This window comes from Oncorhynchus gorbuscha, linkage group LG26 (assembly GCF_021184085.1).
Source record: "Oncorhynchus gorbuscha isolate QuinsamMale2020 ecotype Even-year linkage group LG26, OgorEven_v1.0, whole genome shotgun sequence".
NCBI classification, from domain to species: domain Eukaryota; kingdom Metazoa; phylum Chordata; class Actinopteri; order Salmoniformes; family Salmonidae; genus Oncorhynchus; species Oncorhynchus gorbuscha.
In genome coordinates this window covers 16,176,282-16,202,880 of record NC_060198.1, presented here as the reverse complement: position 1 = coordinate 16,202,880, position 26,599 = coordinate 16,176,282, and the positions used below count along the sequence as shown (strand labels likewise).

Sequence of the window (26,599 nt, the reverse complement as noted above, 5' to 3'; positions counted from 1 at the left end):
GCTCTCTCTTCGTCCGCCCACGTGTTCTCGCACACCCCGAGAGCTTCTGGTCAGCGGGGTGGTGGCACCGGGATCCTCATCTCTCCCAAGTGGTCATTCTCTCTTTCTCCCCTTACCCATCTGTCTATCGCCTCCTTTGAATTCCATGCTGTCACAGTTACCAGCCCTTTCAAGCTTAACATCCTTATCATTTATCGCCCTCCAGGTTCCCTCGGAGAGTTCATCAATGAGCTTGATGCCTTGATAAGCTCCTTTCCTGAGGACGGCTCACCTCTCACAGTTCTGGGCGACTTTAACCTCCCCACGTCTACCTTTGACTCATTCCTCTCTGCCTCCTTCTTTCCACTCCTCTCCTCTTTTGACCTCACCCTCTCACCTTCCCCCCCTACTCACAAGGCAGGCAATACGCTCGACCTCATCTTTACTAGATGCTGTTCTTCCACTAACCTCATTGCAACTCCCCTCCAAGTCTCCGACTTGTATCCTTTTCCCTCTCGCTCTCATCCAACACCTCCCACACTGCCCCTACTCGGATGGTATCGCGCCGTCCCAACCTTCGCTCTCTCTCCCCCGCTACTCTCTCCTCTTCCATCCTATCATCTCTTCCCTCCGCTCAAACCTTCTCCAACCTATCTCCTGATTCTGCCTCCTCAACCCTCCTCTCCTCCCTCTCTGCATCCCTTGACTCTCTATGTCCCCTATCCTCCAGGCCGGCTCGGTCCTCCCCTCCCGCTCCGTGGCTCGATGACTCATTGCGAGCTCACAGAACAGGGCTCCGGGCAGCCGAGCGGAAATGGAGGAAAACTCGCCTCCCTGCGGACCTGGCATCCTTTCACTCCCTCCTCTCTACATTTTCCTCCTCTGTCTCTGCTGCTAAAGCCACTTTCTACCACGCTAAATTCCAAGCATCTGCCTCTAACCCTAGGAAGCTCTTTGCCACCTTCTCCTCCCTCCTGAATCCTCCTCCCCCCCTTCCTCCCTCTATGCAGACGACTTCGTCAACCATTTTGAAAAGAAGGTCGACGACATCCGATCCTCGTTTGCTAAGTCAAACGACACCGCTGGTTCTGCTCACACTGCCCTACCCTGTGCTCTGACCTCTTTCTCCCCTCTCTCTCCAGATGAAATCTCGCGTCTTGTGACGGCCGGCCGCCCAACAACCTGCCCGCTTGACCCTATCCCCTCCCCTCTTCTCCAGACCATTTCCGGAGACCTTCTCCCTTACCTCACCTCGCTCATCAACTCATCACTGACCGCTGGCTACGTCCCTTCCGTCTTCAAGAGAGCGAGAGTTGCACCCCTTCTGAAAAAACCTACACTCGATCCCTCCGATGTCAACAATTACAGACCAGTATCCCTTCTTTCTTTTCTCTCCAAAACTCTTGAACGTGCCGTCCTTGGCCAGCTCTCCCGCTATCGCTCTCTGAATGACCTTCTTGATCCAAATCAGTCAGGTTTCAAGACTAGTCATTCAACTGAGACTGCTCTCCTCTGTATCACGGAGGCGCTCCGCACCGCTAAAGCTAACTCTCTCTCCTCTGCTCTCATCCTTCTAGATCTATCGGCTGCCTTCGATACTGTGAACCATCAGATCCTCCTCTCCACCCTCTCCAAGTTGGGCATCTCCGGCGCAGCCCACGCTTGGATTGCGTCCTACCTGACAGGTCGCTCCTACCAGGTGGCGTGGCGAGAATCTGTCTCCTCACCACGCGCTCTCACCACTGGTGTCCCCCAGGGCTCTGTTCTAGGCCCTCTCCTATTCTCGCTATACACCAAGTCACTTGGCTCTGTCATAACCTCACATGGTCTCTCCTATCATTGCTATGCAGACGACACACAACTAATCTTCTCCTTTCCCCCTTCTGATGACCAGGTGGCGAATCGCATCTCTGCATGTCTGGCAGACATATCAGTGTGGATGACTGATCACCACCTCAAGCTGAACCTCGGCAAGACGGAGCTGCTCTTCCTCCCGGGGAAGGACTGCCCGTTCCATGATCTCGCCATCACGGTTGACAACTCCATTGTGTCCTCCTCCCAGAGCGCTAAGAACCTTGGTGTGATCCTGGACAACACCCTGTCGTTCTCAACCAACATCAAGGCGGTGGCCCGTTCCTGTAGGTTCATGCTCTACAACATCCGCAGAGTACGACCCTGCCTCACACAGGAAGAGGCGCAGGTCCTAATCCAGGCACTTGTCATCTCCCGTCTGGATTACTGCAACTCGCTGTTGGCTGGGCTCCCTGCCTGTGCCATTAAACCCCTTCAACTCATCCAGAACGCCGCAGCCCGTCTGGTGTTCAACCTTCCCAAGTTCTCTCACGTCACCCCGCTCCTCCGTTCTCTCCACTGGCTTCCAGTTGAAGCTCGCATCCGCTACAAGACCATGGTGCTTGCCTACGGAGCTGTGAGGGGAACGGCACCTCAGTACCTCCAGGCTCTGATCAGGCCCTACACCCAAACAAGGGCACTGCGTTCATCCACCTCTGGCCTGCTCGCCTCCCTAACACTGAGGAAGTACAGCTCCCGCTCAGCCCAGTCAAAACTGTTCGCTGCTCCGGCCCCCCAATGGTGGAACAAACTCCCTCACGACGCCAGGACAGCGGAGTCAATCACCACCTTCCGGAGACACCTGAAACCCCACCTCTTTAAGGAATACCTAGGATAGGATAAGTAATCCCTCTCACCCCCCCTTAAGATTTAGATGCACTATTGTAAAGTGACTGTTCCACTGGATGTCATAAGGTGAATGCACCAATTTGTAAGTCGCTCTGGATAAGAGCGTCTGCTAAATGACTTAAATGTAAATGTAAAAGTTTGGACAAACTTACTCATTCCAAGGTTTTTCTTTATTTTCCTTTTTTTTTTTACATTGTACAACATTGTATATTTGACCATTTTCTACATAGTGAATACTATGAAATAACACATATGAAATCACGTAGTAACCAAAAAAAAAATCTGTCCTTTGGTGTGAGGAGTCCAAATGTGACATCTTTGGTTACATCCCATCTGGGTTTGTGCTTAGTGGGATTATAATTTGTTTTTCAACAGGACAATGACCCAACACACCTCCAGGCTGTGTAAGGGCTATTTGACCAAAAAGGAGAGTGATGGGGTGCTGCATCATATGACCTGGCCTCCACAATCACCCGACTACAACCCAATTTAGGATGAAGTTTGATTACAGAGTGAAGGAAAAGCAGCCAACAAGTTCTCAGCATATGTGGGAACTCCTTCAAGACTGTTGGAAAAACATTCCAGGTGAGAGAATACCAAGAGTGTGCAAAGGCGTCTTCAAGACAAAGGGTGGCTACTTTGAAGCATTTCAAATATAAAATATGAACTATTTCATATTTTTGAAGTCTCCACTATTATTCTACAATGTAGAAAATATAAAAATAAAAAAACCCTTGAATGAGTAGGTGTCCCCAAACTTTTGACTCTGTACTGTATGTCCAGAAAATATTTCTGAATCATAACACATCATAGAATATGTATGTAAATATATTTTACATTTCTTTGTGCCACCAAAAGTATGTGGAGAGCTGCTCTTCGAACATCTCATTCAGAAATCACGGGAATTAATATGGCTGCTTTGCTACCAAAGCAGCCTCCACTCTTCTGGGAAGGCTTTCCACTAGTTGTTGGAACATTGCTGTAGGGACTTGCTTCCATTCACCCACAAGACCATTTGTGAGGTTGGGCACTGATGTTGGGCGATTAGACCTGGCTCGCAGTCAGCGTTCCAATCGTTCCCAAAGGTGTTCGATGGGGTTGAGGTCAGGGTTCTGTGCAGGCCAGTCAAGTTCTTCCAAACCGATCTCGACAAACCCTTTTTGTATGGACCTCGCTTTGTGTACAGGGCATTGTCATGCTGAAACAGGAAAGAGCCTTCCCCAATCTGCTGCCAAAGTATCAAGCACAGAATCGTCTAGAATGTCATTGTATGCTGTAGTGTTAAAATGTCCCTTCACTGGAATTGAGGGGCCTAGCCTGAACCATGAAAAACAGCACCGGACCATTATTCCTCCTCCACTAAACTTTACAGTTGGCACTATTCATTGGGGCAGGTAGCATTCTCCTGGCATCTGCCTAACCCAGATTCATCCGTTGAACTACCAGATGGTAAAGCGTAATTCATCACTCCAGCGAAAGTGTTTCCACTGCTCCAGAGTCCAATGGCGGCGAGCTTTACACCACTCCTGCTGACGCTTGGCATTACGCATGGTGATCATGTGTGGCTGCATGGCCATGGAACCCCTTTTCATGAAGCTTCTGACGAACAGTTCTTGTGCTGGCGTTGCTTCCAGAGACAGTTTAGAACTCTGTAATAAGTGTTGCAACCGAGGACAAACGATTTCTACGCGCTAAACTCTTCAGCACTCAACAGACCCATTCTGTGAGCTTGTGTGACCTACCACTTCACATCTGAGCCGTTGTTGCTCCTAGACGTTTCCATTTCACAATAACAGCATTTACAGTCGACCAGGGCAGCTCTAGCAGGAGAGGAATTTGACAAACTGACTTGTTGGAAAGGTGACATCCCATGACGGTGCCACGTTGAAAGTCACCAAGCTCTTCAGTAAGGCCATTCTACTGCCAATGTTCGTCTATGGAGATTGTATGGCTGTTGGGTCGATTTTATACACCTGTCGGCAACGGGTGTGGCTGAAATAGCCAAATCCACTAATTTGAAGTGGTGTCCAAATACTTAAATAGATATAGTGTATGTAAATCTATTTTAAACTATATGTCAATGAAATATATTTTTGTGCCACATGTAGGGTTGCAAAGGGTCGGAAACTTTCCAGGAAATTTACTGGAATTTTATGTGATACACCTAAGGCAATTCTAGGTGGCATACTTGTGGCATATTTTGGTTAAACTATCCCCAATTCAATGGATTTGCAACCCTCTGCATGCACAGTGCATTCTTCCATCACATGTGCAGTGCACTCTTCCATCACATGTACAGCTGATTCTTAAGATCTTGCACACCAATGAGATGCTATTGAGCCCACACTACTATACTGTCTGAGCCAAGGACCACATGCTTTCTGGTACGTTTTGATTACAATACTGGGTGGGGGGGGAATATATTTTACGACATATATTATTTTTTTGTTAACTAGTAAATAGTAGCCTACAGCACAGTGTGTTTAAATCATTTCTAAAGTGTTAACCATTTCTGCTAGTTAGTTTTTGCTACCAGGTGGGTTTTGGCTTGCTTGAGCTTGTTAAATGAGGAGTATTAATTCACCTGTTTCCATACATGTTTAATTTTAAAACATGTATCTTACAAAGGAGTTGTTTAATCTAACTGTTTATCTGTACATGGAATTGTATTTGTTGATTTTTCAAAACTATTTTTTTTCTAATCTTTACAGGAAAATGCCACAGGCACTATCTGATGTGTGGAGACATTTCATTGCAGCTAATGTAGAAGGAAAAGCTGTTTACATTTGCATATCCTGTGCCGTCATATGTGAAGAATGCAACAAAGATTACTGCTAGCTTGCAGCTAGCTAGCTCACAGCTTGCACTCACCGTGGCACCCAGTACCGAAGCTTTCCCTGAGGCCCACCTCCCGGCCTACTCAGCTGTTCACCCAAACCCCACTCATACATGGCTAGAGCCCAATACTCCACCGGATCCTTGCTGTAAACTCTGGACCTTGGCACCGGATCACCGCTGCTACCGATTGGCTATAGTGGTTAACACCACTGCCACGAAGCTAGCACCAGTTAGCCGTGAGCTAGGCGCATCTCCTGGCTAGCAAACTAAATTCTACAATACCTCTTTCGCCATCTGGCTTGGATTCTCTGTCGACACAGCGCCCCGCCGCACCACCATGACTGGCCTGCCGACGAATACTTCATCCTCTGTGCCTTCAACCGGCCTCCGTTGGAGCAGACGCTCCTACTAGCCCCGGGCTACTAATTTTAAACGCTGTGTCGCCCGCGTGCTAGCGTAGTAGCGGCTTCCCTGTTCCATCTACTGCTGCCCCCTGGACACTATGATCACTTGGCTACATAGATGATACCTACTGGGCTGTCCATTAATCACGTTACTTATTTATTTATTTTATCTGTCGGCCACAGCCGCGAACTCAGGCTCTGTGTGTAGTTAATCCGACCCTCTCTGCCTAGCCATCGCCATTTTACCTGCTGTTGTTGTGTTAGCTGATTAGCTGTTGTTGTCTTACCTGTTGTTTTAGCTAGCTCTGTATCTCACTGATCATCCTTAAAGCCAACACCTAATTTGGCCGCCTTTCCTTCCAGTTATTTGCTGCCTGTGACTGGAACGAATTGCAAAAATCGCTGAAGTTGGAGACTTATCTCCCTCACCAACTTTAAACATCTGCTATCTGAGCAGCTAACTGATCGCTGCAGCTGTACATAGTCCATCGGTAAATAGTCCACCCAATTCACCTACCTCATCCCCATACTGTTTTTATTTCTTTACTTTTCTGCTCTTTTGCACACCAGTATCTCTACCTGCACATGAACATCTTTCTTTTTTTTCTTCTACTGTGTTATTGACTTGTTTATTGTTTACTCCATGTGTAACTGTGTTGTTATCTGTTCACACTGCTATGCTTTATCTTGGCCAGGTCACAGTTGTAAATGAGAACTTGTTCTCAACTAGCCTACCTGGTTAAATAAAGGTGAAAAAAAAGATGCTAAATCATCTGGCCAAATGCATAAAGTTCCCTCATGTGTTATTTCATAGTTTGTCTTCACTATTATTCTAGAATGTAGTACAAATAAAGAAAAACCCTTCAATGAATAAGTGTCCAAACATTTGACTGGTACTGTATGTAAAAACTATTTAAATGTCGAAAAACAGCCAGAATATGTAAACATATTTATGAGTGCTTTCATCCTGCTTTCATCTGTGAAAAGCACAGGGCGCCAGTGGTGTTCTCTGGCAAATGCCAAACGTCCTGAACTGTGTTGGGCTGTAAGCACAACCCCCACCTGTGGAAGTCAGGCCCTCATACCAACCTCATGGAGCCTGTTTCCGACCGTTTGAGCAGACACATGCACATTTGTGGCCTGCTGGAGGTCATTTTGCAGGGCTCTGGCAGTGCTCCTCCTGCTCCTCCTTGCACAAAGGCGGAGGTAGCGGTCCTGCTGCTGGGTTGTTGCCCTCCTACTTCCTCCTCCACGTCTCCTGATGTACTGGCCTGTCTCCTGGTAGCGCATCCATGCTCTGGACACATCAAACCTTCTTGCCACAGCTCGCATTCATGTCCCATCCTGGATGAGCTGCACTACCTGAGCCACTTGTGTGGGTTGTAGACTCCGTCTCATGCTACCACTAGAGTGAAAGCACCGCCAGCATTCAAAAAAGTGACCAAAACATCAGCCAGGAAGCATAGGAACTGAGAAGTGGTCTGTGGTCACCACCTGCAGAACCACTCCTTTATTGGGGGTGTCTTGCCAATTGCCTATAATTTCCACCTGTTGTCTATTCCATTTGCACAACAGCATGTGCAATTTATTGTCAATCACTGTTGCTTCCTAAGTGGACAGTTTGATTTCACAGAAGTGTGATTGACTTGGAGTTACATTGTGTTTTTTAAGTGTTCCCTTTATTTTTTTTGAGCAGTGTACATGCCAATATATTAGGCTTCGGTATGGATCAATGATACAAGATAGACGACTGTGAGTGAACAGATTTCAAAATTAGATGTCGAATTCTGGGAGCGTCAAATAAAATATAAAGAAAAACGATCATTCTGGAGGACATCAAATGCTGCCAAAGCAGGAGTAATACAGCACAATTATGGTCCAAATTCAATATGTGGAAACAGTATTAGTATTAGTGTCACCTTCTGGGAGTAAATCAGACAACACCACATTTCTCATAAAGTAGCAGTGACCTTGCAGGGCAACACTGTGAGATGGTTATCTTCTGAACAGGAAATGTGAATGGGTGCCTTGCTGGCACTATTCTAGCAACCTCTCCCTTCCTGTTGCTCCTCTGCAACTCATGACCTGACGCGGAGTTATTCAATACTACCAAGCAGACAGTAGGAGGAGGCATTTTACCAGAGGAGAAGCAGACTTAAGGCCTCCACATCCAAACAAACACAATACATTGTCAAACACTGTATGTTTGAATATATGAAACAAATAGGAATGGGTCAAAATGTATTTGAAATATGCATCATATTTCATGCCATGTAATTACATTTAAAAGCATCTTTACTACACATATTACTTATGTATCACTATGAACTTATATTTAACAAATACAATTATTTTCACTTTGGACACTCCCACCTTCCCTGGTGTTGGCCTGTCTTTCCAAGTACAGTGCCTTCAGAAACTATTCACACCCCTAGACTTTTCCCACATTTTGCTGTGATACAGCCTGAACATAAAATGGATTAAATTGAGATTTTTGTGTCACTGGTCATACCAAAAATCTGGTTACCTTCAGACCCATGATACTTGTGGGAGTCGTGAGAATCTCCCCTTTTCACAGTGGGATCACATCAGTTTGTGTTACAGACAGAATATAACATTTATAATACAGGGCTCCGGGCAGCCGAGCGGAAATGGAGGAAAACTCGCCTCCCTGCGGACCTGGCATCCTTTCACTCCCTCCTCTCTACATTTTCCTCCTCTGTCTCTGCTGCTAAAGCCACTTTCTACCACTCTAAATTCCAAGCATCTGCCTCTAACCCTAGGAAGCTCTTTGCCACCTTCTCCTCCCTCCTGAATCCTCCTCCCCCCCCCTCCTCCCTCTCTGCAGATGACTTCGTCAACCATTTTGAAAAGGTCGACGACATCCGATCCTCGTTTGCTCAGTCAAACGGCACCGCTGGTTGTGCTCACACTGCCCTACCCTGTGCTCTGACCTCTTTCTCCCCTCTCTCTCCAGATGAAATCTCGCGTCTTGTGACGGCCGGCCGCCCAACTACCTGCCCGCTTGACCCTATCCCCTCCTCTCTTCTCCAGACCATTTCCGGAGACCTTCTCCCTTACCTCACCTCGCTCATCAACTCATCCCTGACCGCTGGCTACGTCCCTTCCCTCTTCAAGAGAGCGAGAGTTGCACCCCTTCTGAAAAAACCTACACTCGATCCCTCCGATGTCAACAACTACAGACCAGTATCCCTTCTTTCTTTTCTCTCCAAAACTCTTGAACGTGCCGTCCTTGGCCAGCTCTCCCGCTATCTCTCTCTGAATGACCTTCTTGATCCAAATCAGTCAGGTTTCAAGACTAGTCATTCAACTGAGACTGCTCTTCTCTGTATCACGGAGGCGCTCCGCACCGCTAAAGCTAACTCTCTCTCCTCTGCTCTCATCCTTCTAGACCTATCGGCTGCCTTCGATACTGTGAACCATCAGATCCTCCTCTCCACCCTCTCCGAGTTGGGCATCTCCGGCGCGGCCCACGCTTGGATTGCGTCCTACCTGACAGGTCGCTCCTACCAGGTGGCGTGGCGAGAATCTGTCTCCTCACCACGCGCTCTCACCACTGGTGTCCCCCAGGGCTCTGTTCTAGGCCCTCTCCTACTCTCGCTATACACCAAGTCACTTGGCTCTGTCATAACTTCACATGGTCTCTCCTATCATTGCTATGCAGACGACACACAATTCATCTTCTCCTTTCCCCCTTCTGATGACCAGGTGGCGAATCGCATCTCTGCATGTCTCGCAGACATATCAGTGTGGATGACGGATCACCACTTCAAGCTGAACCTCGGCAAGACGGAGCTGCTCTTCCTCCCGGGGAAGGACTGCCCATTCCATGATCTCGCCATCACGGTTGACAACTCCATTGTGTCCTCCTCCCAGAGCGCTAAGAACCTTGGCGTGATCCTGGACAACACCCTGTCGTTCTCAACTAACCTCAAGGCGGTGGCCCGTTCCTGTAGGTTCATGCTCTACAACATCCGCAGAGTACGACCCTGCCTCACACAGGAAGCGGCGCAGGTCCTAATCCAGGCACTTGTCATCTCCCGTCTGGATTACTGCAACTCGCTGTTGGCTGGGCTCCCTGCCTGTGCCATTAAACCCCTATAACTCATCCAGAACGCCGCACCCCGTCTGGTGTTCAACCTTCCCAAGTTCTCTCACGTCACCCGCTCCTCCGCTCTCTCCACTGGCTTCCAGTTGAAGCTCGCATCCGCTACAAAACCATGGTGCTTGCCTACGGAGCTGTGAGGGGAACGGCACCTCAGTACCTCCAGGCTCTGATCAGGCCCTACACCCAAACAAGGGCACTGCGTTCATCCACCTCTGGCCTGCTCGCCTCCCTACCACTGAGGAAGTACAGTTCCCGCTCAGCCCAGTCAAAACTGTTCGCTGCTCTGGCCCCCCAATGGTGGAACAAACTCCCTCACGACGCCAGGACAGCGGAGTCAATCACCACCTTCCGGAGACACCTGAAACCCCACCTCTTTAAGGAATACCTAGGATAGGATAAGTAATCCTTCTCACCCCCCCCTTTAAGATTTAGATGCACTATTGTAAAGTGACTGTTCCACTGGATGTCACAAGGTGAATGCACCAATTTGTAAGTCGCTCTGGATAAGAGCGTCTGCTAAATGACTTAAATGTAAATGTAATACTTAGATTTTGTGTCACTGGCCTACACACAATACCCCATAAGGTTTTCCAATGCCTCACAAAGAAGAATGGCACCTATTGGTAGCTGGGTAAACCCCCAAAAAAAAGCAGACTTTGAATATACCTTTGAAAATTAACTACACTTTGGATGGTGTGTCCTTCCAAACTCAATTGCCGGAGAGGATGGAATCCGCTCAGAGATTTCACAATAATGCAAACGGTGACTTTAACACAGTTACTGAGTTCAATGGCTGTGTTCGGAAGGATCAACAGTGTAGTTACTCAACAATACTAACCTAATTGACAGAGTGAAAAGAAGGAAGCCTGTACATAATGCAAATATTCCAAAACATGGATTCTGTTTTCAACAAGATACTAAAGTAATACTGCAAAAAATGTCGCAAACCAAAATCACTTTTTGTCCTGGCAAGACCTGAAAACGGTTGTCTAGCAATGATCAACTTCCAATTTGACAGAGCTTGAAGAATTTTGAATATAATAAAATTGGAAAATGTTGCACAATCCAGGTGTTGAAAGCTCTTAGAGACACCCAGAAAGACTGACAGTTGTAATCGCTGGCAAAGTTGCTTCTACAAAAGTATTGACTCTGTCAAATAAAGTATTCCCACCCATCTATTTAATTTTCCATACATTTGCGAAAACATGTTTTCACTTTGTCATTATGGTGTATCATGTGTAGATGGGTGAGAAATTTAAACCATTTTGAATTCAGGCTGTAACAACAAAATATGGAATAAGTCAAGGGGTATGAATACTTTCTGCACTTTATCTCTTAGTAAAGATACAATATACAATATATCTATACAGTGCTTTAACATAGAGATGCACAGTAGTGACATAAATACTGTATGTACACACCAGGTGTGGGTAAGCCTGTTCTTGGCGCAATGCAGTGTTTAGTTACCCTAATTTCATTAGTGATTCATTCTGACTCATACAAAGCACTGCCAGTAGGTGACCCTAGAGAGGGGAGAGTAGTCCTGTCTATCCCCAGTCACTCTTCCCATACTCCATCTCTCACCCTGTTACCCCTTTCCTCTCTGGGGAGAGGTGGGCTGACTCACCAAAGGGGACGATGATTGGACAGGTGATGCTGTATGTCATAACTACAGTGAAGACTGACATCATCCAGGCGTAGGCCGCTCCAAACTGGAATTCAAATGCTTGATGCTGAAGACACGAAAACATTCAGCATTGAAAAGTAAATAGAATTTTGAGCACAGCAGCGGCAATATTTTCCTTAATGACTCTTACCCTCTTTACGTTGCGCCTCTCTGCAGAGGAACGGGCCAGGGACAGTCGGATCATATACATGAGCAGGCCTGGAATCCGCAGCAGGTCCATGGCGTTACCGATAAACGCTGAGGCGATGACATAGTTGACGAAGAAGGCTCCGTTGTCAGGGAGGAAGACACACCTTATACAGGGGGAGGCACCACCAGTGTGATTAGATAGCATTTACCATAGTACTGTAATTACCTTTCACAGGTATTTACGGGTAACGGCCTGACAAATCACACAGTAATTATGCTTTGATTTCATTGAGAGAAACGCTGTTATGTACATTAAATGTACCAGGTAATTAACAATTGTGTTGAAAGTACAGAACCAGGACGTACTATTTATTTTCCCCATAATACCAGGCAAATACAAGCTGTAACAGCAACAGATCTTAATTACATTCCTCTTATGAAAATAGAAATACTTACTCAAATCTGACAGTGGCGTCAGCAAGGAATTTCTTATCAAACAGCCAGCGGAAGAAGACATCCAAACTATTAAAAGCAACAAAAAAATGAAATCAAATGAGCTTTTCAGATGGGTCATAATTTGGTCGATATCTGTAGGCAGACATTGGTTGATTATTCATGTGCCATTTACAGTGGGGAGAACAAGTATTTGATACACTGCCGATTTTGCAGGTTCCCACTAAAAAAATACAGACCTCTACATGCTTTGTATCATAGGTACACTTCAACTGTGAGAGATGGTTATTTAGATTTTAGATTCCAATGAACTGCATGAAATGTTTTGCGCCTTAAAACAGATAGTTCAACAGGTACCTGCTAAGACCCAGTGAAGGCAGCAAGAGGACCATGAAGACGAGGAAGGTGTAGCACTTGTGCATGGTGGTCCGGTTCTCCCCTGATCTGCCCATGAAAAAAAATAGAGAAAAAGGCCAATGTCACTGAAGGAGCTTACATGCTGATAATTTCATTTTGTTTATTGAAAAGCTGAATTTCAGTAACACACACAAAAAAAACACATTTTAATTAATAAGATGAGATACAACAAATTGTACAAAATGAAAACGTCTGGGAATTGAGGCAAGAAGGGAGGTAGAATGGTTTGAGGATCTTGGTCACAGTCAGGGAGGTTGGTGGTCATAGAGTCAGGTCCGCAGCCATCAGCACACCTCGCAGTCCCTGACATCCTCAGCCTCTCCTTATGGACTGTGTAGGTAAATACTCCTCTCACTACTAATTTGTAGTACCCACTTGGATGATGCCCCGGCTGGCGCCAGAAAGCCATTGATAATCATCAGAGTCCTCATCTCTAAAATTATACTAATTGAAGTCTGTGTGATCTTTAGAAAACCCAAAATCAAGAAAAAAAGTGGAAATTATAGGTCAACTGAAAGAAACCCCTCCCATATATTTCGATTCTTCCCCATTGTCAATATCACATCTGCACCAAGAGCTGTTGGAATTAAAGATCTCTCACAACATAACCTAAATAGACAATGCAGATTAAATTTTTTATTTTTTATTTTTTTTATCTCAGAATCAAATAATTTCTGGGTAACAATTAAGTAACTTACTGTGATTGTTTTAAATTAAAACGGTAAAAAATAAACAAAAATAGCTCATCCGCGGTCACAGACATTCTGAGCAATTATTACAAGATGAGGGGAAAGCGTCCACGTGCCAGCATGGAACAATTTTCTCTTATTCAACTTACTGACTCCAAAGCGTGGGGCGCAGGCCACGTAGTCTATTTCTATGCTCACTGAGGCATGTGTGCTCCGATTACATGCTGACTACACCGCTCACGTTACGTGTGCGAGCGTTGCAAAATAAATGTATACATGAATGTTATTCAATCATTTAAATCAAACTGCTCACGTGCGCCAACAAGCATCTGCGTAGCCAGGCGCTAAAATAGAATTTGGTTCTGTTATTTATGAGCTTGCAAGTGCAGCCTCTCCCATCTCCTCATTGGTTTTAGGAGCATATACCACGTGGGTGATTGAAAGCCGAACTGAGGTCCACATTCCAGTCGGTGGTGGTAATGCACCTTAAAGTTGGTTGACATCCGCTATTTAAAGTCCAAAGATTGAAGAAGGAGCGATGACTAGAAACTAACTAGGTTTACCCTATTATCAGTGGATTAATTGTCGGAGTAAAAGAACTTTTGTATTTCAGGTAAAATAACAAGCCAATGTTTATATCCCAGGACAAATTAGCTAGCTACAGCAAGGGTAAGGAACAACATCCTCAACACGGGGGCCCCTCAGGGGTGTGTGCTCAGTCCCCTCCTGTACTCCCTGTTCACTCATGACTGCATGGCCAGGTACGACTAAAACACCATCCTCAAGTTTACTGACGACAACAGTGGTAGGCATGGTCAACAATGATGAGACAGCCTATAGGGAGGAGGTCAAAGACCTGGCCGTGTGGTGCCAGAACAACAACCTCTCCCTCAATGAGATCAAGACTAAGGAGATGATTGTGGGCTACAGGAAAGGAAGGACAGAGAATGTCCCCATTCTCATTGACGGGGCAGCAGTGGAGCAGGTAGAAAAGTTCCATGGTGTCCACATCACCAACAAACTATCATGGTCCAAACACACTAAGACAGTCGTGAAGAGGGCATGACAAAGCCTATTCCCCCTCAGGAGACATGGATCATTGGCATGGGTCCACAGATCCTGAAAATGTTCTACAGCTGCACCATCGAGAGAATCATGAATGGTTGCACCACTTCCTGGTATGGCAACTGCTCAGCCTACGACCACAAGGCACTCCAGAGGGTAGTGCGTACGGTCCAGTACGTCACTGGGGCCAAGCTTCCCGCCATCCAGGACCTCTATACCAGGCGATGTCAGAGGAAGGCCCTAAAAAATGTCAAAGACTCCAGCCACCCTTAGTCATAGACTGTTTTCTCTGCTACCGCACGGCAAGCGGTACCGGAGTGCCAAGTCTAGGTCCAAAAGGCTTTTTAACAGCTTTTACCCCCAAGCCATAAGACTCCTGAACAACTAATCAAAGGGCTACCCAGAACCCTCTTCTATGCTGCTGCTACTCTCGGTTTATTATCTATGCAGTTACTTTAACTCTACCTACATGTACATTACCATTCAAAAGTTTGAGGTCACTTAGAAATTTCCTTTAAAAAGGAAAAAAGCACATTTTTTGTCCATTAAAGTAACATCAAATTGATCTGAAATACAGCGTAGACACTTAATGGTATAAATGACTATTGTATCTGGAAACGGCATATTTTTTTTATGGAATATCTACATAGTGTCATGACTGTCCTGATCAGGTCAGGTTACAGGAGACCACAACCCTACAGATTATCTCTCACCCCCAACAGGGGAGGAGAGATCTAGGGATATGAAGATGTGCAGGTTAATGACCCCTCACGCCCATGGTAAATCTTAGGCAACAGACAAAATTCCTATGTCCTCTCACTATGGAGAACCAGCCTCAGAACATTAAACATGCAATAAATGGACTTTGGAACAATGGTTTCCGTCAGCCACAATGGTGGTAATGACGACAGATGGAATATGAAAATGAATGTCATTTTTGTGTTGTTATTAAGAAAACATTGTAACGTTAAGAGTTTTCCTAGTATATACTTGATATTTATACATTGTACGTTGTGTGGAAAATGTCCAAAGAGAATGTTTTGATAAAGATGAAATGTGAAGTTAGTTGTCTAAAATTGGATTTGAGTCAAATCTAGACCTTACCTCTTGACTTGGTACGCCCAGAGAATTGCCCTAAAGGCGGTTACGCCCACTTCTGACCCGAGGGTATAAGACATGTGAGTTAAGAATTAACATAGACTAAGTGCAGCCAAGGTCTAAAATGTCAACAAACCCAAAACAAGGTTGAAGACAAAGAAATATTTTTTCTACACATACTACGGAGGAGTAGCTGTGTCTGAGCGGGTGAATTCAAGCCGGATCCCATCGAATCGTGGCATCTACGCTGTTTCATTCCTACGCTGTGAGCTCTGAGATACAGAGTTGTCTGTCCTCAGAAGGCCCCTTTCAGAGCAAGGGCGAGGAATTAGACCACTAAGCCAAAAGGACACTGACATCGTGAGGACAACCAGAGAGTTGCGCCGGAGAAGTGTGTCATTGAGAAGCCTAAACAACCCAATCTTCCCATCTGAGACTGCCAACATGTAATTAAATCATTATATTCTGACCCATAAGAGCGGCAGTTCGGGGCAAGGCTAGGGTTTAAAATATGCATAGCTGACAAATGCACCCAAATGTGTATTTCTCTCATGTGCTTTCTTTTTTTTCTCTATTTTTGTCTGTCTTTTAAATCCCCATTTTGGGTCATGCGCCATAGTGTGTTGGCCCATTATACTAAGTTCTAATCAATAGCCTAGACTGTGAGGTGTATCTTTTATCATCATTTTTGCTTTCTAGTAAATAAATAATCAACTAATATTGGTGTGGTACGAACTCATTGGTGGGACCCGGGTTTGTGCAGATTCCCGGATTATGCGACATTCAGAATGAGACTGTAGAGGAAATGGATTATTTAGCGACTGTTGTAAAATTGATATTCTGATAATCTTTGAGTTAATTTGGAAAATAGAAACTCAAAACTAATTTTCCCATGGTGTCCCAGATTAATGAGTTAATAATTGCTTGATTCATTTAATCACGCCGTTAGAAACCTTTAATAATTCGATGAATAACAGTCGTCACATTAACTAATACAACGTCACGACAATAGGCATAGAGGCCCGCCCATTTTCTGCAACCATCACTTCTGTGTTCCAATGGCATGTTGTGTTAGTTGATCATTAGAAAAACCTTTTGCAATTATGTTAACACAGCTGAAAACGGTTGTCCTGATTAACCTCTTCAACCTATGGGGGCGCTGTGTCATTATTGGATAAAAAGACATGCCCGTTTTAAGCGCAATATTTTGTCACGAAAAGATGCTCGACTATGCATGGAATTGACAGCCTTGGAAAGACAACTGACATCTCCAAAACTGCAAAGATATTATCTGTGCGTGCCCCAGAACTAATGCAACAGGCAAAACTAAGATGAAGTTTCATACACGAAATGGCCCGGATTCTGAAGGCGCTGTGTTCCAATGTCTCCTTATATGGCTGTGAATGAGCCTGCACTTTCTGTATATTCCCCGAGGTGTCTGCAGCATTGTGACGTGTTTGTAGGCATATCATTGGAAGATTGACCATAAGAGACTACATTTACCTGGTGTCCCGCCCGGTGTCCTGTGTGCGTAATCTGTAAGCCAATGCGCGTTCCATTTCTTCAGAATTGAAAGTAAACTGCCACGATGGATTTTATCGTCGATAGATATGTGAAAAACACCTTGAGGATTGATTATAAACATCGTTTGCCATGTTTGTCGATATTATGGAGTTAATTTGGAAAAAAGTTCGCGTTTTAATGACTTATTATTTATTTTTCCTTACCCAAACGCAATGAACAAAACGGAGCGATTAGTCGACACAAATAATATTTTTTGTAAAAACGGAACATTTGCTATCTAACAGAGTCTCCTCATTGAAAACATCTGAAGTTCTTCAAAGGTAAATTATTTTATTTGAATGCTTTTATGGTTTTTGTGGAAAATGTTGCATGCTGAATGCTAATGCTAAATGGTACGTTAGCCATCAATACTGTTACACAAATGGTTGAGAAGCATATTTTGAAAATCTGAGATGACAGTGTTGTTAACAAAAGGCTAAGCTTGAGAGCAAATAGATTAATTTCATTTCATTTGCGATTTTCATGAATAGTTAACGTTGCGTTATGGTAATGAGCTTGAGGCTGTAGTCACAATACCGGATCCGGGATGGCTCGACGCAAGAAGTTAAAGAAGCATTAAAACTGGCCTTCTTTAGACTAGTTGAGTATCTGGAGCATCAGCATTTGTGGGTTCGATTACAGGCTCAAAATTGCCAGAAGCAAAGCACTTTCTTCTGAAACTTGTCAGTTCTGAGAAATGAAGGCTATTCCATGTGAGAAATTGCCAAGAAACTGAAGATCTCGTACAACGCTGTGTACTACTCCCTTCACAGAACAGCGGAAACTGGCTCAAACCAGAATAGAAAGAGGAGTGGGAGGCTCCGGTGCACAGCTGAGCAAGAGGACAAGTACATTAGTGTCAATTTTGAAAAACAGATGCCTCACAAGTCCTCAACTGGCAGCTTCATTAAATAGTACCCGCAAAACACCAGTCTCAACGTCAACAATGAAAATGCGACTCCGGGAAGCTGGCCATCTAGGCAGAGTTAAAGAAAAAGCCATATCTCAGACTGGCAAATAAAAAGAAAATAATTAAGATGGGCAAAATGACACTGGACAGAGAAACTCTGCCTAGAAGACCAGCATCCTGTGTTCGCACGCATGTTGATTTTGTCCATCAAAATCCTGCCGTCTAGGGAGTTTTTCCTAGTCTCTGTGCTTCTGCCTCTGCATTGCTTGCTCTTTGGGGGTATAAGCTGAGTAGCTGTAAAGCACTTTGCTGATGTAAAAGGGCTTTATAAAATACATCTGATTGATAACGCTTAACTCAGTGAAGAGCAACTCGTCGCCTTCTGTGTGTGACGATTTCTGTTCTTTATACCAAATCAGCAACTCATTTGGACTTGGAAAATCCCTAGGACCACTATGGCCTAACCCTCAGTGCAACTTGCAAACCATATTGCTAAGGATAGGAAAGTGAACAGTACCTCGTCCAGTGTTTCTCGAAGAAAGCAGAGTAGTAGACAATGGTCGGCAGCAGGGCAGAGAAAGCCCACAGGAGCAAAGTGGGGAAAAACTGGGTGATGATGGGGTTCTGGAGAAAAATGACACAATGGAACAGAAGACATACATTTCCTCAATAGTCAACAAAGCTTTGCTCCTCAAAGGCCCTCATATTAAGCTCTGTACCAAATAGCTTTAGATTCTGTCCAACTGCAATCTATAACACCATGCTAAGAACAATGACTGAATTCTCACTGAGCAAACTACTAAGGCAGGGCAGGGTATGACTACTAAATTACATCAGAAGCATTGCTGGTTTTGATTCTTACCCTCTAATCAAGGACTGAATTAGACATGGGAAAGCAGGGTTGTGTTCATTAAAGGAAGGAAATTAAATGGAAAGGGACTACCTGGAATACACCAATGACAATGATAATTGGCCATTTTCCATTGCAAAACCTTTAAAACGTTATTTTGTGGTCTAGCCTAATACAGGTTTTTTTCAAACCTCTCCTCGGGGCTACCCAGACATTTCAAATTCTTGTTGTAGCCCTGAACTAGCTCTCACCTAAATCAACAAGTCAAAAACGTGATTGTTGACAGGTTGAATCTGGTTTACTAGTGCTGGAATATATCAAATACATGGAATTGCTGGAGGTTTAAGAACCACTGCCCTAACAAACACAACCCAGATGAACTCAATCAACGCCATTCAATTAACAAACAGGTGGAAAAGAAAACCAGCAGTGATATGGTTTAGGGCTGGAATAAATAGCTCTGTACAAGGGTGTACTAGCAATTTCACAGTGCATCATGTTCATTCATTATGTCAATGTAGAATCAATATGAGACGTTTGTTGACAAAGCCTTTTTTTAAATACATATTTTAAAAGGTATTTCAGATTTTATTGAACAGATAGTGGGAGAGAATGACAGTGGCAAAAGATACAGAAAGGTTGTATCAAAGGGCAGTAGGCCAGATTCGAACCCATGCCGATACGGAGGCTGGCAGAGGCTGCTACAGTGGTTGCTCCACTCAAAGTTTTGCGATTATGCTGTGGGACTTAGAGGTAATTTGTGGTTTAGTACGGCACCCTGGGTCACTACTTCATTGCTCCAGACCAGCGCCAGGGGGAGTTAGAGCACTGATTATGCTTTTGGGTCCCGAGGCGCGACTGTCTCTAAAAATATATATTTTCTGTTACTACTCGTCATTATTACTTACTAAAACTGTTGTTACACTAAGGTTTTTATTCTAAGAGAAACTTAGACTACAATTAGGGTGTGGAAATGTTAGGATTATTTTGCTCTCACTGTAGTACTGTAGCCTACTCCCAACCAGTCACGCTTTACAGCGCCCGAGTGGCGCAGTGTTCTAAGACACTGCATTGCAGTGCAAACTGCGTTGCTACAGATGCTGGTTCAATACCCGTGCTGGCCGCAACTGGGACACCCATGAGGTGATTGTAGGCTTTTGAGCGGCAACAGGCGGAGAGTCAGGCGGCAACAGGCGGAGAGTCAGGCGGCAACAGGCGGAGAGTCAGGCGGCAACAGGCGGAGAGTCAGGCGGCAACAGGCGGAGAATGGCACATTGATGAGGGTGAGGAACAAGATGGGAGTCACAATCCATGCCAGGCACACCTGTGACCTCATACAGGCAGAGTCAACATACCAGGTCGTCGGTTCACCCTGATATGTCCATTCCTCTTCTGACAACAGAACTTGACCAACTGCTCACCAGGCACAGCAAGGGCTGTCCGGACCATTATGCTATTCCAAGAATGTGTAATTGAAGAGAGACAGATTACCAACAGGGATGGATCCCAAGGAAAATGTGGCTTACCAGTGAACCTCCGGGTGTTCATCATTAATACTGTGTCTTAGAAGTTTCTGTCCATGACTGACAGTTAATGATTACTTGTCAGACTGCACAGTAGCCTAATAAACAAATGTAGGTGGCTTCCATCTTCAAAAAGCTTTAAATGCTTTATTATTCAAATGTTTAAAGTGCGTGGGCGACCTCATGCAACTGCAAAATGTCGGAAAAGCATACAGTACTGTATTTCTTAATCAGCTTCTTTATATATATTTTTTCACCTTTATTTAACCAGGTAGGCTAGTTGAGAACATTTCTCATTTACAACTGCGACCTGGCCAAGATAGAGCAAAGTAGTGGGAAAAACAAAACACAGTGTTACAAAATTTGCTGAGTGTTGGAGGCTATTTTGTAAATGACGTCGCCGAAGTCAAGAATCGGTAGGATAGTCAGTTTTACAAGGGTATGTTTGGCAGCATAAGTGAAGGATGTTTTGTTGTGAAATAGGAAGCCGACTCTCGATTTAATTTTGGATTGGAAATGCTTAATGTGAGGCTGGAAGGAGAGTTTACAGTATAACCACACACCTTGGTATTTGTAGATGTCCACATATTCTAAGTCAGAATTGTCCAGAGTAGTGATGCAACACGGGCGGGTGGGTGTCGGCAGTGATCGGTTGAAGAACATGCATTTAGTTTTACTTGCATTTAAGAGCAGTTGGAGGCCACGGAAGGAGAGTTGTATGGTGTTGAAGCTCGTATGGAGGAGAGTTAAAACAGTGTCCAACGAAGGGCCAGAAGTATACAGAATGGTGTTGTCTGCGCAGAGGTGGGTCAGAAAATCCCCAGCAACAAGAGCGACATCATTGATGTATACAGAGAAAAGAGTCGGCCCGAGAATTGAACCGTGGCACCCCCATACAGACTGCCAGAGGTCCGGACAACAGGCCTTCCGATTTTACACACTGAACTTTATCTGAGAAGTAGTTTGTGAACCAGGTGAGGCAGTCATTTGAGAAACCAAGGCTGCTGAGTCTGCCGATAAGCCTTGGCCAGGTCGATGAATACAGCTGCACAGTATTGTCTCTTATCGATGGCAGTTATATCGTTTAGGACCTTGAGGTGAATGAGGTGCACACATGACCAGCTTGGAAACCAGATTGCATAGCGGAGAAAGTACGGTGGGATTCGAAATGGTCGGTGACTTGTTTGTTAACTTGGCTTTCGAAGACTTTAGAAAGGCAGGGTAGGATAGATATAGGTCTGCAGCAGTTCTAGAGTGTCTCCCCCTTTGAAGAGGGGGATGACCGTGGCAGCTTTCCAATCATTGGGGATCTCAGACGATATGAAAGAGGTTGAACAGGCTAGTAATAGGGGTTGCAACAATTGCGGCGGATAATTTTAGAAAGAGAGTTTACAGATTGTCTAGCCCAGCTGATTTGTAGGGGTCCAGAATTTGTAGCTCTTTCAGAACATCAGCTGGATTTGGCTGAAGGAGAAATGGGGAGGCTTGGGAAGTTGCTGTGGGGGGTGCAGGGCTGTTGACCGGGGTAGGGGTAACCAGGTGGAAAGCATGACCAGCCGTAGACAAATGCTTATTGAAATTCTCAATTATCGTGGATTTATTGGTGGTGACAGTGTTTCCTAGCCTCCAGTGCAGTGGGCAGCTGGGAGGAGGTTCTCTTATTCTCCATGGACTTTAGTGTCCCAGAACTTTTGGGAGTTTGTGCCACAGGATGCACATTTCTGCATGAAAAAGCTAGCCTTTGTTTTCCTAACTCCCCTGAAAAGTTGCATATCGCGGGGGCTATTCGATGCTAATGCAGCGCGCCACAGGATGTTTTTGTGCTGGTCAAGGGCAGTCAGGTCTGGAGTGAACCAAGGGCTATATCTGTTCCTGGTTCTAAGTTTTTTGAATGGGGCATGCTTATTTAAGATGGTGAGGAAAGCACTTTTAAAGAATAACCACGGTCCTTCTGTAGCTCAGTTGGTAGAGCATGGCGCTTGTAACGCCAGAGTAGTGGGTTCGATTCCCGGGACCACCCATACGTAGAATGTATGCACACATGACTAAGTCGCTTTGGATAAAAGCGTCTGCTAAATGGCATATATTATTATTCTTATATATCTAATGACGGAATGAGGACAATATCCTTCCAGGATACCCGGGCCAGGTCGATTAGAAAGGCCTGCTCTCTGAAATGTTTTAGGGAGCGTTTGACAGTGATGAGGGGTGGTTACGTATGCAGGGCAATGAGGCAGTGATCGTTGAGATCCTGGTTGAAGACAGCAGAGGTGTATTTGGAGGGCTGGTTGGTTAGGATGATATCTATGAGGGTGCCCATGTTTACAGATTTGGGATTGTACTTGGTATGCTTTCGTTAATAAAATAATGATAAAAATACTCTTTCAAAATGCAGATGCAATTTCCTTATGGATCCATAAGTAATTACTATGGGAATAAATATCACTGAATGACAGAAATATTGGAACAAAGTAGGCTAATGAAGGCAAACAAATTGTTGCTAACTGGAAAATACTCTTTCAAACACATACGGTCATGTTGTACAGCGCCATTATGGCTATTAGCAGAGCTATTAGCAGGACAATATAATTGCCTAGGAGGAGGGTAGGGGGAGAATTCTATCGTCAAATGTATTTCTTAGCTTGGTTGGCTGTATTGCAATTTCAGTTTAATCCACCAGAAAATACAGAACAAATAATATAACAAATATTGTGATTAAACAGAAATATCCCAATTGATAAAAATAAAAATAAATTATCAATTTGAACCTTTAACATGTGGACGGAGGGAAAGATATTATTATTATTCGTATTATGTTTCACATTCGACCATGGTTGGGAGTACCATAGGGCGGCGCACAATTAGCCCAGCATTTCTCTCCCTCTAAAAACAGAATTAATTGTTTTGGCCTTTACAAATATTATTTTGGCCTTTAATCAGATTACAATCGCTCACTTTCTTTTTTTGAAAATGAATCTCCAAAATATCGCTATATACAATCAAGTTGATGGCACAGTCATATATAGCCCCGGTCACCTACACAAGGTTGAGTGACTCACTCATTCATGGCTTTGGATCAAAATAAAAATTCACCAACATTATTTATGATAGTCTTAATAAAATACATGTTTTGATTATCCTGACCTGTACAGTATTATAATAGCCCATTATGGGCTATTAGCAGGACAATATACCTTTACTAACACCTCTATGTATTTTGATAATTTGTGCAAGGCAATTAATCAGCATGAAAAACTTTGTGTATGGGGCCTCCCGAGTGGTGCAGCAGTCTTACTGGCTTTATTTACAAATTAGTGAGAATGTCTCACCCCATGTTCAGGAATGGCATTTTTTTGGCTCACTCAATGAAAACAAAAACAAAAATATTATTATTATTAATTAATTCATAATTATATAAAAGCCTCTTAGATATTATCACAGATCCGATTTGCCGTAAAGAAAAATGCCCCTTAGTTAATCATTCAGAATCCTCAAATGTAATTATTGGCGGAGAGTCACGTCAATGAAAAAAAATATTTTTAGATCTACGGTAGACCTACAGTATGCGAAATGAGTCTCACTAGTGTTGAGTAATGTGCTGTTAACCTGTTGAGTGTAGGGGGCAGTAATTTGATGTTTGGATGAAAAATGTAACCAAATGAAACTGCCTATTTCTCAGGCCCAGAATCTAGAATATGCATATAATTGTCAGATTAGAATAGAAAACACTAAAGTTTCCAAAACTGTCAAAATATTGTCTGAGTATAACAGAACTGATATTGCAGGCGAAAACCTGAGGAAAATCCAACCGGGAAGTGCTGTTTTTCCTGAAAGCTCTCTGTTCCATTGCCTGCCATTGCTCCATTTAACCTCTTGAAACTAGGGGGCACTATTTTCATTTTTGGAAAAATAACATTCCCAAAGTAAACAGGCTATTTTTCAGGACTAGATAATAGAATATGCATATAATTGACAGCTTAGGATAGAAAACACTAAAGTTTCCAAACTGTAAAAACATTGTCTGTGAGTATAACAGAACTGATATCGCAGGCGAAAGCCTGAGAAAAATCCCATCAGGATTTATTTAGAAACCTCTGCGTTCCTATGCGTCCCTATTGAGCAGTGAAAGGGATATCAACCAGATTATTTTTCTATGTCTTCCCTAATGCGTCTAGTGTCACAAGACATAGTTTCAGGCTTTTATTTTGAAAAGTGATCGTGAGCGACAACATTGCGTCAGTGGTCAGCTGGTGGCTCTCAGAGTGATATGTGCGTAATAGACAAATGCGGCCATTGTTTCTCTCGCCCCTACTAAGAAGCCAACTGACCCGGTTGATATATTATCGAATAGATATTTGAAAACACCTTGAGGATTGATTATAAATAATGTTTTCCATGCTTCTGTCGATATTATGGATCCAATTTGGAATATCGGCGTTGTCGTGACAGCAATTTCCGGTCGATTTCTCAACCAAATGTGAAGAACAAACAGAGCTATTTCGGCTACAAAAATAATCTTTATGGAAAAAAGGAACATTTGCTATCTAACTGGGAGTCTTGTGAGTGAAAACATCCGAAGCTCAAAGGTAAACGATTTAATTTGATTGCTTTTCTGATTTTCGTGACCAGGTTGCCTGCTGCTAGCTAGGCATAATGCTATGCTAGGCTATCGATAAACTTACAGAAATGCTCGTCTTGCTTTGACTGTAAAGCATCATTTCAAAATCTGAGATGTCAGGGTGATTAACAAAAGGCTAAGCTGTGTTTCAATATATTTCACTTGTGATTTCATGAATATTAATATTTTCTAGTAATATTTTTTGTCCGTTTCGTTATGCTAATTAGTGTCAGTTGATGACAATTCTCCCAGATCCGGAAGCGGTAGTTCCAAGATGTTAAAAATGGTGTAGGTTTTATTTATTTTAAAAGCATATTGAAGTTAGAAGCAATATGATTTGAAGCAATAACTATTTCAGCATTGTTTCATGCTGCTCTGAGACAAGCATGGGGACTGGTCTTGATAAATCAATGAGATTTTTTATTTTCACTGAATATCCATTTGGGTATTGGTTAAACTACAATTAGAGTGTTGAAATGTTATGCCCCATAGATATTTAGACTATTCCAATCCTCTTATGCTCTTAGTACTGTAGCCTACTCCACACCGTCATGTTGTACAGCGCCATAGTTTTCGTACCATCCTAACAGAAACCCTGAGGGTTTAATTTTTGTATTTTCTTGCAGTAGAAAGACCATAATATGAATCAATTAGTTAATAAGCTACATTTCTTAAAATCAATTCCATATACTATGTTCTTACAAAAAAAGGTTTTAAATTCTCTAGTAATGCCAATACTGAAGACTATCAAATACTTCTCAAAGATGCCCTCTGGTGATCAAACTAGCACTAACTTGCGTTAATGGTAAAAATGGCTGACAAATAACGTGCCATAGAATTCTGCAGCACACAAGGTCCACAAGGTGTGGACGCAGCACAACAACTTTTAAAGGATGAACCACTGTAGACCAGCTAGGCCACGACAAAACCTTTGATATGGAGTGAAATACATTGAGGGATATTGAAGATTTCTTACATTGAGATACTCCACAGGCTTGGTGACGTTAAACTTGTCCATCGTGGAGATAATGATGGCAGGCGTGGTGAGAAAGAAGAGCAGGAGGAAAAGGATGCAGTTGATGATGAAGCAGCGAATCCACCAGGAAATCCCCCCCAATGATAAGTGCTCCCTGTCAGAGAAGTTGACATACACAGAGATCATTTGTAAACCATCCAGCATTTAAACAGGTCATCCCACATGCACATTAAAGTGTTACCTTCATATCAGACTTAATACAATACCTTCTGGTAATGTAACATACATAAGAAAAATAGAACACTAGTTTAAGATAATACAATCCAAAGATGTATCAAATCTATCGAGCAAAATTCACACCTGTGTGCACACGCACATACTACTATTCTGTTTTACGGGCCCTGACCAATTGTGCTATTATATTTTCATTTTTTTCTGATCTTAACTCTTTTGTACATAATGTTACCACCATAGTTCCTATGACTAAAAGAGCTTCTGGATATCAGAACAACGATCCTCGATATGGAGGAGGAGTTCTACTTCAATGAGTCGGTGGCGAAGGACAGGCCCA

At 43.8% G+C, this 26,599-nt stretch overlaps 1 protein-coding gene across 3 annotated transcripts in view; it reads right to left on the bottom strand.

Moving 5' to 3' along the window:
- Nucleotides 1-26,599, bottom strand: part of LOC124016153 (CSC1-like protein 2) — a 78,738-nt gene that overhangs the window by 8,040 nt on the left and 44,099 nt on the right. For all 3 annotated transcript variants that reach the window (XM_046331689.1, XM_046331688.1, XM_046331690.1), the window contains 6 exons: nucleotides 26,029-26,182; nucleotides 18,579-18,685; nucleotides 12,677-12,763; nucleotides 12,323-12,388; nucleotides 11,868-12,030; nucleotides 11,678-11,783 (listed from right to left, as the gene is read on the bottom strand). In XM_046331689.1, coding sequence (XP_046187645.1) covers nucleotides 11,678-11,783; nucleotides 11,868-12,030; nucleotides 12,323-12,388; nucleotides 12,677-12,763; nucleotides 18,579-18,685; nucleotides 26,029-26,182 — 683 coding nt within the window. The remainder of the gene's footprint in view (nucleotides 1-11,677; nucleotides 11,784-11,867; nucleotides 12,031-12,322; nucleotides 12,389-12,676; nucleotides 12,764-18,578; nucleotides 18,686-26,028; nucleotides 26,183-26,599) is intronic.